We start from the raw sequence: 15,995 nt of genomic DNA, 5'->3' as shown, positions 1-15,995 counted from the left end.
CTATTACTTACAAAAGTTTCACAAGGCTTATTTCATTATGACTCAAAGCATAGCAGAGACTAATTACAAAGATCTTTCTTTCCTGTAAAAAATGAATTCTTAAGTCCCTGATTAGACTTAATTAAGGGACCTAAGTTGATTAATTCCCAACACACATACACATATATATTTATATTTGCATACATATTTTACACTCCCATATTCACTTTAGACTTTCACAAAAGTATTTAAATTTTAAAAAGTACATTGTTGCTGATTACTAAGACCCCTTGTTTTCTAACAGTTGTACCACTTTTCATATTGAGTTCTAATTTGAGGACTGATTTTCAAGTTGTTCTAGAAAGAAAATGCATTTAAGTCTTTGTTTATGTGCAGAAAATTGCCAGAAATTTAAACATTTTATTAAAAATAACATTTTTTAAGGCTTATAATTAGCACCTTCAATTTAAAATCATTAGGGATCACGAAAACAAGGAGACTTTGAGTTATGATTACATTAAATACAAATTAAGGTGGGCTAAACCTAATTCTGCCCTTTTTTCTCTAACAGTCCTCTATATAAAAACCACATTGGTAGCAGGAAAGGACTTGTGCATCTTACCTGACCATTGCTAAGGTCTGGGATGGCACATGTTCACAAGTAACTGGAAGAACATGCAAATAGATGTAAAAGTTAAGCCATAAAGCGAGTTATAAGAAAACTCCCAATTTTTATTGGTTTTAGTAGTATTTTGTTATTAGGATGATGAAAAGGAATTGCGGCACCCTTTTTTTCCTACTACACTGAGCAGCTGAACAGCTGTGATGGAGTATTTGACGCTTTTAAGTGTTTTAAGTGGCATTGTTTAAACCACAGTTGGCAATCAAACACTACCCAGCCACTCGCTCCCCTCCTGTGGGATGGGGGAGACAATCAGAAGAGTAAAAATGAGAAAACTAGATTCAGATAAAGACAGTTGAATAAACAGAAAAGGAAGAAAATTATGATGATGATAACAATAATAAAAACAATAATAATAGAGAACTTACAAAACAATTGAGTCACAATACAGTTGCTTACCACTTGCTGACTGATTCCTAGGCAATCCCTGAGCATGAGCCTCCAGCCCACTGTCTTCACAGGTATATCCTCAGAATGATGCCATAAGGTCTGGAACTATCATTTTGGCTGGTTTATGTGTCCTCCCTCAACTTTTTGTGCCACTCAGCTCTCTTCCTGGCAGGGCATGAGAAACTTACTCTAGCAACAAAAACATCAGTGCATTTTCAACATTCTCACACTAAATTCAAAACACAGTACTCTACTACTTACTAGAAAGAAAATTAACTATCCCAGCCAAAACCAGAACATAAATCATTTGGAGTTGTTTGAAGTGAAAATCTAGCTGAAGTGAAAGCTATGAATTCAGAGCAAATAATGTATTACTATATCACACAGATGACTGATGGTTTCTTTTGATCTTGGAAGCTGGCTGTACACAGCTGTGAATTTACACAGCTGTCAGTTGCTTTACAAAGCTAAAACAGAAGGAAAAAGAATGGCTGTAAAACTGAGCTCCATACTTATTGCAATCAGAAGGAATGAGAGATGGGTAGAAATCCATGGTTTTCCACTTTGCCAGTTCCATTGTGGTCAGCTAATAGGGATTTGGATAGAATTTTGGCAGTGTGGTGCCCAGCATTATCCTCAGGACCTCAGTGAAACACTGTATATATTGTTTGCTCTACATTAATTCATGCAAGTCAAGGTTTGGGTCTAGGTGACAGAATCCAAAAAAAAAAAAAGACTTTTAGATCCAAACACCATCTAAGTAAGGCTGGTTTCAAGGCCACTTGTCAGCTGCTCTTGGTGGTGCGCCTCTTGCACAGATTGAAACATTTAAGCCTCAAGTGGCTTTAGAACATCCAATGCTCCTTAAATAAACTGTAACTATTGACATTTACAGTCCTCTGCCACTGAGATGAACAGAAGTGGTGCTTCTGCTGATTCATAAAGAAAGCTGTGTTGATCTTCTCTGTATGGGCCTCTATCTTCTGATGACACTGTAGCAGACAGGATTCTGGATCGTTAAAACTGAAAGGCAATCTATGGATTTAAAATCACAGAATCACAGAATGGCTTGAGTAGGAAAGGAACCTTAGAAATCATCCAGTTCTGGGCTGAAACCCTGCCATGGGTAGGGACACCCCTTGCCTTGGGAAAATGGCACATACAGTCTTGTAAAAGTGGCAATTAGTGGTTAATTCTGCATGTTGAAGTCTCATGGTAAGTAAATACCAGCAAAATGAAACTAAATGAAAGACAGCATCATTTTCTCTCTGTGCTGTTGAAAATGTACTGTTGGACAGACCTGCCTGTTACTTCCAACTTGAGTTATAATTCAAGAAGTATTTTTCACAATTAAAGTTCTGTGGTTTTTTTTCCTAGCCCTTATATTTTACTTAAAAATATCCCCCTGGAAATCTTATTTACAAAAACTGTGAAGCAAATCCTTCCCATGTTGCTCCCTTCCCTTCACTGAACCATTGAACAAATCAAGATTTCCCCCTACATCCCTGTTCTGTGTTTTATCTCCAGTCCACTACAGAGCTGTTCCACCAATCCAGGTGAAAATCTGCCTTCTCCTGAATAACTTCACTAGTCCTACTATTATATAGGTATTTTAAGTATGTTTAGACTATGGAGTGTAGCTTCAAGTGAGAAGAAACTGAATATGGATGTAATGTCTGAGTAAGAAGGTGTATGTGACACTTCCAGTAAAATACTGTGTCACATACAAACTGTGTCACCTCAAATCATCTCCATTTTCTTGGGCTCCCACTTCCAGTTAGGGCATTTGCATTTACTCCAGGTGAATTGCAGCAGTCTATCACAACCACTTTGAATTGCTATTTCATATTTGTAGAGGGCTCTTGTTGCTGGGTTGGTTTGTTTGGGAAGGGTTTTCTTTGAGATTTGAGGGGTTTTTTGTTTGGTTTTTGTTGGGGATTTTTTTTGTTATTTTTCTTCCCCAAAAGCCATTAACAGTAAAAACAGAGTCTCAACCAGGACACCTGACTTGGTGGTGACAGTGTATACAGAGACAGAATTCTCTGCTTTAGGGTTTTATAGTGTAATTTTCATTCCCTGCCCCTTTCCCTCCACTGCAGTGGCCACAGACACAGGAATAACCTCAGCAAGTTATACACAGCTTTCCAAGACCAGTATCCCTGCTACTACACTCCAAAGGCATTATCCAGAGTCTTGATGCTTTGCTGCAGATGTGTACAAGTCCTATCCTCACCAGCAATTGTACCCTCTCTTCATACTGCTTTAAATTGTTTAAAACCTGTCAGGTGTTGAGTGCTCCATTCCATTTCTGAGTCCAGGGCCAGCAGATACTTGGGAAATGCATGCAGCTACAGTGTGCCTGAGCTGGAATGCTTTGTGACCTACTTCTGCCTCTGAACTCCTCAGGCTGGAAATATGCAGAATTCAATTTTGAAATGTATTTCTTATGGCACTAGAACAAATGCAGTGATTGGATGCCATATACTCAGTGAAGTCATTCTATAGTGATGATGGGGATTAAACTGACATGTCTCTACTCACTGCTTCATTTTAGGTATCCTGGTTTCAAGACATTGTGAATTCTAGCACCCATAAAGGAGATTGGTAAGTAATAAGAAGATCTGCAGAAAAAACCCCATGCTTCCCCTGTGTGGTCAGTTATGTTTGCCATGTGATCCAGTCTGTAATTCCACAAACTCAATTTCTGACCATTTTTTTACTATTTTTCCATCTGAAAAAGATGTGGAAAATAATTTTTGTCTTCGTACCCTTTCTGTTTCACAAATGCTGACACACACTATGTATCTTTCACAACACTAAATTTAAATATTCTTTTCCAAGATAAGCCATTAATATGTTGGTATTTAAAAGTTACATGAATTTGAAGAAAAAAATAACATGCAACTGTCAAATAATACAACATTAAAATACAGAAAACATTTCTCAGTGCCCTCTATTTGGTGGACTGACTGAGGGCAATCTTAATATCCAGTGATGGTACTCACAAACTGCAGCTGTGTTCACTGCTTTCAACATATGATCAGAGTACTGTTTCTCAAGGAGATGCACCAGAGGAGATTTCATCAAGGATACTGCTTTACAAGCTGTCTGAGAGACTAAAACCACTACAGAAATCTAAGGGAATAGTATGGAGTAAATTTTAGTATTTTTTCATTAAGTTTTAGCCTATTTTCCAATTTTAAAAAATGAAGCCGTGGCAATGCCAAAAAAATATTTCTTAGCATTACTTCCTAAAAGATTATATTTGATTGTTCTTCAATTCAAACCCTGCTAGAGCTCTGTCCTGCAGAGAGATTTTTATGTTTACACCCTTTTGGTGGGTTCAGACCTCTGTGTCCCAGGAAAAAAAAGGGGCAATGCATATTGTTCAAACCAAATGGCAGTAACAAGCTGTAGGATGACCAGGTTTCATGCAATAATCAGATCAAGAATGTGCCCTGCACGCTTCATGCCTGCACACAGACAATGAATATATTGTACCTGGTTTGTCCACATCCACCCTGTGCACACACTATGCACTAACACCCCTCTCCTCCCTGACAGCCCACATCTGTCTTGCTAAAAGCAGGTGACAGCAGTTGACAGAAGAAACTTCTTCCCATGTCGGCTGATGCATAGATTTAGGCTGTGACAAGCTGGATAATAGGACAAGTCCCAAGGTAATGGCAGCTCTTGACTCTTCTGTGGTAGAGATCTCAATAAAAAGTCATTCAATAGAAAGACAAGCGTGTGCAAGGAATGGAGATTTAAAATAAAAACACTGTGCAAAGAAAGAAAAGCACAGGAAATCCATTATCAAGCTACTGCTAAGATGAGAACGCTTTGTTGCTAAGCAACAAAATATCTAAGTAATTATTTGTAAATTGATTACCTCTTAGAAAGATACACTTTCCCATGTACCAGTCAGTTTCAAGGTAATCTGGAGATAACCCTCAAAAAACCTGTCTTTAGCACTGGAGGAGTATTGCAACAAAAACTTCCTTCATAACCGGCACACCTCATTTACATAACCTTGTTTTTCAGCTGAGGAGCTTGTTGAGTCATGTTTGTGAGGAGCTGCCAAGTCGCTGAGCTGGCCCCAGAGAGCTGCGGTCACACTTCCAAAAGCTGCTGGTTCCTGCTGATGCGACACAGTTGTGCTGTTCGTGTCTTCTGCAGTACTTTGTGCAGTGCATTCATTCTGACAGAATGAGAGCAAAGACTGGAGACAACAAAACTCCTCATCATTCAAAAACCTGAATAGACAATAACTGTTTAATCTGTGCCACCCTGATTCCTTCTGAAGCTTCTCTGTAACTCTTATTAACTCTTCCAAGTTTTCATGAATGGTACTTGTGGTTCTCCCCAGGGGAAACCACTGTGTTGCACTTGAGGGTCTTAGCATTCCCTCTTCCATATTTTGTTGCCAGCTGGATATGTTGGTGGAGTAGAAAAAATTAAAAAGACACTGCCACAGATAAATACTGAATAGATACTTTCAGTGCTTTGTCCTGGTACACTGCTGCTGTATGAAGAGTGAACAAAATATGACATGTGAAATTCACAGGCTGACTGAATGGTTGAGGCTGGCAGGGACCTCCAGGTGTCATGTGGTACAACTACTGCCCCAGCAGGGCCACCAAGAGCTGGTAGTCCAGGATCACTTCCACACAGCTCTTCAGCATCTCCAAAGATGGACACCACCACCTCTCTGGGCAGCCTGTGCTGGTGCTCGGTCACCCTCTCAGGGAAAAGGAGTTTCCTGATGTTCAGAGGGAACCTCCTGTGTTTCACTGTATGCCCATCACCCCTGGTGCTGTCACTGGGCACCCCTGGAAAGAGCCTGGTTCCATCCTCCTTGCAGCCTCCCTGCAGGAGTTTATGTGCATTGGTGAGATCCCTTGAGCCTTTTCTTCTCCAGGAAGAGCTGTTCCGGTCCCTCTATGGCCTTGGTGACCATTCACTGGACTCTCTCCATTGTGCCCGTGTCTGTCTTGTCCTGGGGAACCCAGTGCTGGGCCTGGCACTCCTTGTGTGGCCGCCCCCGTGCTAAGGGGCAGGATCACCTCACCTGCCCTGCTGACAACACATCTCGTGATGCAGCCCAGGCACCACTGGCCTTGTCCCAGTCGTGTCGACAGGCACACGTCGCTGGCTTATGTTCAGATCGGGGTCCAGCAGGAGCCCCCAGGGCCTTTCCTGACAAACGGGGCATTCCCAGCCCGTGCTGGTGCCTGGGGCTGTTCCCAGCTGCAGGACTTGGTTCTTCCCATGCTGAACTGCTTGAGGTTCCTGTCAGCCCCTTTCTCCAGCCTGTCCGGTCCCTGTGGACAGCACCACAAGCCCATGGTACATCAGTTCCCCTCAGGGCTCGGCGCCACCAGCAAGGGCGCCCCACTCCTGCTTCACCATCGCTGAGGGGGCACCTGCCCCCATCCACAGCCTCAGTGACGGCGCCACACAAGACTGGACCCAGTACTGACCCCGTAGTTTTTTCCTTAAGCCTTAGCATGTTTTTCTCGTGTAATTGTACCGGAAGCTGTGGTAATACCAAATAAACATTTCCCGGCATTTCTTAGACAAATCGTTCTTTAGTTCAAACACCGCTAGAGCTCTGTGAGTGAAGGGCACCACACGGCGGCTTGGCGCCCTCCGAACACATTTTGCGTCGCCCACCGCCACCGTGAGGGCTCGAACTTCATTGGCGACTGCAGCCCATTGTTCACGGCTGTGTGTGACACCGTTTCCGCACACCCCCAAAACTCCGGCCCTGCCCGCCGCCATTCCCGCCCCCACCCCCCTAGCCTGCCGGAAGTCGCGTGCGCTGCCTCGGCGCCTACGTCGCACCTTCTCACAGGCTGCGGCTTTTGACAGATGAGCACATTGACCAATAGATTCTCGCAGGATGCCGTTGGGGGCGGGCCTCTCCGCCGCCGTGGCGCGGGGCGGGGCGGAGGAGGTGCTGCTGTCATGGCCGCCGCCGCCGGCGCTGCGTCCCCGGCGGACAAGGAGAGGTACCGTGAGCACGGCTGGTTTGGGGCCGGGTCTTTCTGGGTTCCTTTGTTTACCTGTCATTCAGGGCTCGCGAAAAAGAATACGGGCGTGGAGGAAGGGGCGGTGGTTTCAATTCCCGTGAAGCGAGGGATGATGGTGGTTGAAATTAAATCCCTGTGGGACAAGGGGTGGTGGTGACACTTGTGTGATTGGGAAGTCAGGAACGAGACTGGAGTCTCCAGGCAGAACCCAGAGCTAGTCGGCTCATAAAGATGGCAGTAGCAAAGAGTGGAGAACACTTGTCCAGAACTCTGGACAAGAGAAGGAGAAAACAGTAGAAGTTGAGGTGGTTTGGGCTGGTTTTCAGAGGCAGCCAGGAACGGGATCCTTGTCACTCTCTTGTCATTCAGCTAATTGGAATCTGTCTGCACCGTATGATTTTCTCATTTTAACTAAATTTTTATGCTCTCATAGATCCGTATTGAAATCAATGCGAGCCTTCTTCCACACTCCCTTGGTCTCACCTAGTTGTTTTTTTTAATTGTGTAATTAGTATAATTGAGGTTCTGTCACGTTAATCCTGTGTATGTGCTTAACAGGTGTAAATCTATTGAAAAATCTTTAAGCAAGTTTCTGAGAGCACAGTGTTTCAGTAGCTTTTATAAATGTACCCAAATCTGGGGTGATCTCTCTAGGAATATTAAAAAAAAAATACAGAACTTAGCTAATAGTGTAGTCAAACCTTTTCAGAAAATGTTAATTCTTTTCAGGGAAATACGTGTCTTCCATGCTTCAAGATTGTAAGAAATAGGTCAGAAGGTTCTATTTCAGCCTCATGGGTTTGGTTTGGTTTGGACTTTTTTTTTTCCCCTCAGAATGGGTAGTGCCATCCCTTGTATGCATAGTGTCCCAAAAACTGGTGTCATGCAGTGTCCATGATAACTTAAAGTGGGATTTTGCAGCATCTTATTAAGCAGTCTAGGGAAAACAAGTGGTTTCTAAGCTGCTGTGGGAACTTCTGTGTTGTAGCCATGATGTTTATGTGTTTTCTTTTACTAGGAAAATACTGCATAAGCCTTAAGGAGTTGATATATCTGTCTTAAAAACTCGCTGTTCTCTCTTTTTAGATTCATCTGCATTTATCCAGCTTATTTGAATAACAAGAAGACAATAGCAGAAGGAAGAAGGATACCTATAGACAAGGTAATTTCATGGGTGGCAGGGAAAAAAGGACATTTTGTTTTGCAATGCAGCAGTGTGTAGAGTGCTGGAAAATACATCTCTCTGATCTTTCCATTCCCCTGTGGCGTGGAAATAACAGTGTATTTGAAGGTAATCACTAGTGCCCGCATGTGAATTTAGTAGGAGAGTCCTGAGCTGAAGTGTTTGCTTTCATGGGAGCAGCACCATGAGCAAGGGGGTGAAGTAATGAGGAGCTGAATATGCTCAGCTGCCTACACAGATAGTTTGCAGAATGTGAAAGCAATGCAGAAAAGAGTAGCTAGCTAATGATTGGGTTCTGGTGACTGACTATATGAGCTTATACTCTGTGTCCTGTGCATGTGACACACAGGCATGGTAGTTATTGCTGCTTTGGATCTGTCCAGAAGTAGTTTTTTGTCATGTCACTCATTTGTAATAATTTTAGCAAGCAGTTCTGGGAATATAAAGCGCTTTCCTTCCTGCTTAGGGTTTGGTTTCTTTTTAAAAACAAAATCTCGCTTCAGTATGCAAGTTGCCTATCAAAGGTCTACATATGGGAGGAATCTGCTGCCCTGTGGATAGAAATTTTGGGGTTTTTTCCTCCCTCAGTCCTTGCTGTAAGTTTGCTGTTGCTGATTCAAAACTTTTGGTATCTTTGTACATACAATAACTGTTAATTTCAATTACTTTTCCTAAGCAATTCTTTAACTTGCTCCCCTGTCCTAGAGAAATCTATCTCATCTGTTTCCTGATGTCTTAGCTCTTTTTTTTTTTTTTCTAATGTTTTCTAAAGCACAGCATCACTGACAAATGACTTCTGCACTAGATGTGTATCTTCTCTTTCCCCATCAGCTTTTCCTAATTCCTGAGTATTGTGGGAAACTGGTAATTATTTTTTTTCTTGGCAGGTCATAGTTGAAAACTAATTAATTTTAACACATTGTTTCAACAGGCTGTTGAAAATCCCACATCTACAGAAATTCAAGATGTATGTGCAGCAGTCGGATTCAATGTGTTACTAGAGGTAAATAAAAAAAAGTCCCCACTTACAAAAAAGCACCAAATTTGTTATGCCTGTTTGTTCTCCCATCATATCTCTTTTTAGTAAGTTGTGGTTCAGAAGTTTTGTTACTAGCTTTGCTTGCTTTATATGATAACTGACCATAATCATGAAGTAAATGTTACGTTCCTTATGCATATCAGGAATATCTCAGATCTCTCAGACAATGTGACTTTTAAAGCTTATAAAAAAAGCTTATTAAATAATTACTTCTGTTTTGCTGTCCTTCTTAGAAGGCTGTCCTGGATGTTTAAAAGTGTGCCAGAATAAAAGCTGTTCTTGCAAGCTGCAACTCTGCAAATTAAGCTTTTAAGAATAGATATTTTTAATGGAAGGTAATGACCTTTTAGGAAAAGCTGATAATTGGAATCTTCATAGTCCTTTGGAGTTACATTTCATCCAGACAGTGTTAGTTTTTTATTGCAGTACATGCTCTCTCTTTAAATAGTTTATTGGTTTCTTTTTCCTTAGAGAATGAATCTGGATTTCTAGAGAGGTAACTTCACACATCATCTCCTGAAGTAATTTAGAACTGTGTTGTTTTTTCTAAGAAGAATACAGGTCCTTATCTAGAGGTACCCAAAAGCCTGCTACAAAATCAGTTTGTTTTTCAGAAGTATCTGGACAGTGCACACCATCTGTACTGAGAAACCTGTGATGTTTAATCAAGAATGAAGGCTATAATTAGCCATAAGCAGTGATTGTGGCCTATCACTTGCTATCCCTAGGTGTCCAGAAGGGTTTGTAGCAGTGGAGATAAAACAAAAACCTGTGCCCCTGTGGTCCAGACCACTGGGGACATAAAATTTACTCACAAGTTTACTCAGAAAATTGCTCAGTACCAGGAGTTGTTTTCAGCAATGCCTCTGAAAGAGTTGTGTCTTCCAATGCACATTTTAATACATTTCTCCTTTTGTATGACAGAAGAACAAGATGTATCCCAGAGAATGGAACAGAGATGTGCAGTACAGAGGTAGAGTACGAATCCAGCTCAAACAAGATGATGGCAACCCATGTTTACCTCAGTTTCCAACACGTGAGTAGAGTGCCTGGGTTTAGGTACCTCACCTGTTGATAAACCAGAAAGACTTAGTTTATTTTATGTTAGCAGCCTGCTTAATTAGTTTTAACTATTATAAATTGTACAGTTTACCATTAAATCTCATTGCTTGTATAAGTCAACAAAATTAAGTTGTGAGCATTGAGTAAAGTTTGTAAAATGCTGTTGCCTTTGATTCTGCTGCTTCTGCAGCAGTATCATTGGAGGGGCTTGTGGGGAACATTGTGTGATTGCTACATAGAACAAAGCATCTGTTCAGTTTTGGCTTACTGCTTTGTTGGCATTTTAAAGAGTTTAGTTCTTAAATGGCTAAATTCCGCTGGTTTTTTAGGATAATACATCATCTGGGCATCAGAGTGGATGCTAAATTAATAAAACACAATACTGAGTTCAACTGAATTTTCCACTGGCCATTTTCATAAATTCACAATGAAGCAGCTGCCCTTAACTAATTAATACGAAATATTCATCTTGAATGACAACTTCATCTTTTGCATTTTTTCTGAAGATGAATCCCTATGTAAAAGAGAAACAGTATCTATCTTCAGGAAAAAGCAAGAAGAGTGCTGGGTGTACAGTAGTATAAGAGTGCTGACATAGGGAGATGATTTAAAACCAGAGTCCTGCAGGAGGGCAGCAGTGCCTTTCTAAAAATGTGTGTAGATTTTGCCTCATCATTCTGTCATCAGTGTTCTGGACCAGTAGGAGGTGGAGGGAAACAGTAGCAGAAAGCATGTAGGCACTTTGAAGATCGTCAGGTTAAGTGGCTTTTCCAGACTACTGTGACTTCATCAGTCCTGCATTTTTCTTTTTCCCCCAAGAATTTTTGACAATCTGCTTGGTGTACCAGGGTAAGGAAGTTGATCTGCCAGGCTTTATATCCATTCTTAACATACCAGGCATGCATTGATCTCTCCCTGTATTTTAGGTAAATCAGTGATGCTGTATGCTGCAGAAACCATTCCCAAACTGAAAACAAGAACTCAGAAGATGGGGGGTAGTGATCAAAGCCTTCAGCAAGGAGAGGGAGGCAAGAAAGGTAAAGGGAAGAAAAAGAAATAAATTAACTTACGGAGTTGCTGTTGCATTGCATAGTTGTACTTACGGGAAGTACAGATGGACACCATGCAGCGACTTTGAAGCGAAGATACAAGCAAGAAATGAAGAGGGGAAACTGAGTAGAACTGCCTGCTTTTCTTGGAACTGGAATGCATGTAACTGCCTTGCATCTGTGTAACAATAAATCTCTTTTACACACAACCTGCACGTCTGACGTTTGTACCCGTGTTAAAAGTGGAAGAACATAAGCAAATAGGGTGGGTGGGAGAATTACTTTTTTCCAAAAGAAATATGCACTTTTTGAAATCTGGTTGCCTTAGTAAACCATTAATTTATGATAGTGAAGGAATTGTCTTAACTCTATGCTATTCTGTATTAGGAGGAAAATCTTCACCGTGAGGGTAGTGAAGGCAGAGGTTGTGCAGACAAGTTGTGGATGCCCCATTCCTGGAAGTGTTCAGTCCCAGCCTGGAGGGGACTTTGAGCAACCTAATTGTTATGGTTTCACCCCATTTGGCAGCTAAGCACCATCCAGCCCCTCCCTCACTCTCCACCCTCAGTGGGATGCAGGCTGTTGGGCGGCCATCACGTCGCCGTCGTAGGTGGTTTCGGCGAACGAGACGCAGCGGGTTGGAGGCGGCGTCTTCGGATCCTCCCTGGCCAGAGACGGTGTTTTCTTCTGGCACGCCTCTATCATCGACTGAATTGTCGGGGGAGGATCCACAGGGAGGCTCAGGATGACTGCTTTGCACATCGCGTTTGCATTGGCGCTTGCCAACTCAGTTAGCATCCCCAGTCGAGCGCTCTCCGCTTGGACTTGGTGGTCGATAGCCCTGCGGAGACGCTCGACAAAGATGATGAATGGTTCCCCCGGCCCCTGATAAATTTTTGTGAAGGTTGGCTCCTGGACTGTAGGGCGGAGTGCTAAGAATGCCCGTTCGGCCATTCTAGCACTCTCCCGGAGCGCTTGACGGGGGATGTCCTGAGCTTGAAAGGCCCCGTCGGCCCAATTCCCAGCACCGACCAGTAGGTCGGTACAAACCGTTACACCACTGAGAGTTGTGGCTGTGTTGGGATTCTCCCACAACTGTGGGAGAATGTCCCTGACTCCCTTTTTCCATGCCTCCTCCCACACTAAAAATTCGGTGGGGTTGAGGAGACATGAAAAAAGCGTCCGCAAATCGGCGGGTACAACATTTGTTTCTAACAAAGAGGCCCGAAGGAGTCCCCGGAAGTATTCACTCTCCCGAGAAAACTCCCTTTGGGCCTTGCACAACTCCTTAATGGTGGAATGGGGGAATGGGGTCCACTGCGCTCGGGGGGGCCCTACGCCGTCATGATGGTAAGTGACAGGAGCAGCTGTAATAATTGGGGGCAGACCATCACTTCCGGCATTGGTGGTGTGGGAACCGGAAGGCGGGGCGTGGGAAACCGGAAGCCGGGGGGAGGAGCTAACCGTGGGAACCAAGGCGGAGCTTGGGGGTGGAGCAGATGGAACTGGCCCCACCTTGGGGGCAAGCGTGGGAACTGAGGCGGAGCTGGGAGGTGGAGCTGATGGAATCGGCTCCGCCTTGGGGGCAAGCCCAGAGGGCGGGTTTTGGAGAGAGGGAGGGGGAAGGGGTGTGTAAGAGGGTGGGGGATTAGGAGGGGCTTCGGGATAAGTCAGGGTGGGGTTAGGGAAGTGGGGGAGGGCGGAGAAAGGATTGGCGGGAGAGAAAAAGGGATTATGGGGAGAAGAAGGGTTGGTGGCGGGAAAAGCCATGTGGCTGCCGCCATCTTGGGCTTCACGGGAGCCATTTTGAGGCACAGTCTGGGGGCTGCCACCCTCAGGGACTGCAAAACGAACTTTGGGGCGAACAACTGGGGACCTGGGGGAAAAGGAATTGGGGGATTGGAAAGAACCCTCCGAAGTCTGGCCAGGACTTTGGAGGCGGGGGGTCAGGGAGCCCTGAGGAGAGCCCGGCGGGTGGTGAAAAGCCGGCACGGTGCTCTCGCGGGCTGCTCTCCTAAGGATCCCTCTGTTTCTGGGGAGAGAAGGGGTGGAACGAGGGTCTGGAACACGGGGACTGGGAGAACAAGAACTGGGGGGTGGTTGTTCCCTCAATTTCTTACTTTCATCAAATTTTTGTTTTTCTTTTAATGCTGTCATAATTTGAAAACTCCAATACACTAGTCTTTTGTTCCGCCATCCCTCATTTGGACCTAATTGAGATAATTTCTCACCAACCGAATTCCAAAAGTTAATATCTGTAACTGAATCTGGGGACAGCTCAGGAAATTGAGTGAACAACCAGAGAACTAACTGCTTCAACTCTTTTTTAACGATTTTAACATCCCTCCCCTCTAGGGTACCCACAACTTGGTAAAAGACTCTTTTCTGGGGAACGGAGAGCTTCGCACCCATCTCCGCCCCCGAAAAGCGACAACCACGAAGTAAACTAAAGAAAAACGTTAACTAAAAATCCCAAACCACCGGCCCCAACCTCACCGGGCCCAGGGCAGAACCTAGGACCCGACCAGGGGAAACTGGGAGATTGGGCGGGGGTAGCTCACGAAGATGGCGAGCTGGAGCTACTCACCCAAACCGGTGGGACGCAGGGAAAAGCTCCGTGGGCCGCAGCTTCCTCCAGGAACGGTTCCCGGGTGAAGGAGATGTCGTTCCTATCCCTGCCTGGAGCGCTACCCCTAAAACGGGGTCTGCTCGCTGGAACAGGGTAGCTTGATGGCCACGGAGCGAACGGCAGTCGACGAGGCGAAGTTCCTCGGCGCTGCTAAACTCCTGCCGCGGGGCAAGGGGGTCTTCTCTTGCCCCACGTTGGGCGCCAAGCTGCTGCGCTGCTGCTTTGAAGACCCTCTACTCCCCACACGGTGGGGAGGAGGGAGCGCCGGCTAGCTGTGGAGCACAAGCAGCCGCTAGCAGCGGGGGGCACTACCTAGACGAGCCAGGGGCGTCCAGGCAGCACCTTCGGCAGGCTGGAGCAGCGTCAGAGGAGCAGCTTGAGTTGAAGGAAGCAGGGAGAAAAGAGGACCTCTACTCCGTGGATGCAGTCCAGAGAAGGTTTATTTGTCTCCAGGGGGAGTCCAGGGAGCAAAGGCAAAGGGGAACAGTGACAACAACTTATAAAGGGGGTGGAACATAGGTAAAGATACATTACATGAACCAATGAGGGAAAACTGAGGAGGGGCATTGCACATAACCGACACATAAAGTAGCGAATGATCTTCAAGCCAGGGAGGGGCCCAGAGCACCTGCCCAATCACTCCCTGAGGAAGGGAGAAGTTTCTGGAAGGATGGGCAGGGCCCCGGGAGATGGACAGGGCCCAGGAGGGGAGGGGAATGTAACGAATGAGGTAGTTGCCAGGGAAACGGGGGTGGAGACAAGGGGTTGGCAGCGTGCCCAGACAGGGAGGGTACTATCTGGGGAAAGGGGGAACCAGGGCTGAACCATCAAACTGAAATATGGGGTTGAAACTGGGGAGAACATCACAAAATGGGGGGGAACAATACAAAATAGGGAGAAAGCTCAACTGGGAATTGACCGCGCACCGCAACAGATAATCAGGAAAGAAGAAGTTTGTGGGTGTTAGTAAGAACAGTGTAATAATTTAAATCAAATTCAATAATGCAAGTGACAGTGGTTACAATAAAATATAAATATCATTACAATTTTTTTTATGAGAGGAAAAAAATCAAAACAAGTGATGCACAATACAGTTATTCACCACCTGCTTACTGATGCCCAGCCCACTCACCCCCCCCACCCCCCCCCCCCCCCCTGCCCCAGCAGTGATCAGCCCCTCCTGGCCAATCTCCCCCTGGATTTGCTAATCTGTGATATGGAAAATCTCTTTGGCCACCTTAGGTCACCTGTCACCTGGCTTCTTGCCACACCTCCTAATTGGTAGAGTGTGAGGCACGGAAGAGTCCTGGGTTTAGGATAAGACTACTCAGGAACAAGCAGAACACCAGTGTGTTCTTAATTTTAGATTAAGTATTAGTCTCAGACTTAATCTAAAATACAGTGCTCACAGCTGCTGGGAAGAAAATTCACCAGATTGCAGCTGAAGTCAGGACAGCAGGCATCCCTTACTCCATATAATTTCTGTCATGCCAGGTCCCACTTCCCAAAACCCCATCAGTTTCCTCTCTCTTGTTACCTACACACACACAGTTAAAATGCCCTTGAGTTATGGACCATCCCTGTAAAAGCCCATTGAGCTCACAGAGTGCACGACCCTGGGCTCCATCAGTGAGAACCAGTTTTCAGGCAGGAGAGGTGTGTGGTGTCGACTGTTGTATGTGGAAAGCAGTTCTGAATCCATCACTGCTGTGCTCATGGCTCCATCAAAATTCATTCTTCATTCATGTGTGATCAAAAGGGAGTTGGGGTCAGAGCCCCAAAACCAGCACAGCACAGCACAGGCAATGTGGTGATGGGCACAGGGCCATCATAGAAGTGATAATTCACAGTGTTACACAGTAATTAATATAATTCATTGGCTAATCTTTCCCAAAATCAAGTCCCTTTGACTATCAGACTTTTCCTCCCTTTCACAGGACCCACCAT

The 15,995-nt window shown here is 44.6% G+C and overlaps 1 protein-coding gene across 1 annotated transcript; it reads left to right on the top strand.

Moving 5' to 3' along the window:
- Positions 1-6,976: 6,976 nt before the first annotated feature.
- Positions 6,977-11,628, top strand: SRP19 (signal recognition particle 19). The gene is made up of 5 exons (XM_009099414.4): positions 6,977-7,065; positions 8,173-8,248; positions 9,201-9,272; positions 10,233-10,344; positions 11,297-11,628. Exons 1-5 carry the CDS (start codon positions 7,022-7,024, stop codon positions 11,428-11,430), a joined length of 438 nt encoding a protein of 145 aa, XP_009097662.3. The 5' UTR covers positions 6,977-7,021; the 3' UTR covers positions 11,431-11,628.
- The last annotated feature ends 4,367 nt before the right edge of the window (positions 11,629-15,995 follow it).

The sequence above is a fragment of the Serinus canaria genome, chromosome Z (genome assembly GCF_022539315.1).
Source record: "Serinus canaria isolate serCan28SL12 chromosome Z, serCan2020, whole genome shotgun sequence".
In the NCBI taxonomy this organism is placed as follows: domain Eukaryota; kingdom Metazoa; phylum Chordata; class Aves; order Passeriformes; family Fringillidae; genus Serinus; species Serinus canaria.
Note: the sequence above shows the minus strand (reverse complement) of the source record. Positions and strands in the feature narration are given on the sequence as shown.

Bases quoted from the DNA above. Each gene is read 5' to 3' on its own strand.
- SRP19 (XM_009099414.4), top strand. From the start codon at position 7,022: ATGGCCGCCGCCGCCGGCGCTGCGTCCCCGGCGGACAAGGAGAG. The intron at 8,249-9,200 runs GTAATTTCATGG...TTGTTTCAACAG, and splicing joins GAAGGATACCTATAGACAAG to GCTGTTGAAAATCCCACATC. The intron at 10,345-11,296 runs GTGAGTAGAGTG...CCTGTATTTTAG, and splicing joins TTTACCTCAGTTTCCAACAC to GTAAATCAGTGATGCTGTAT.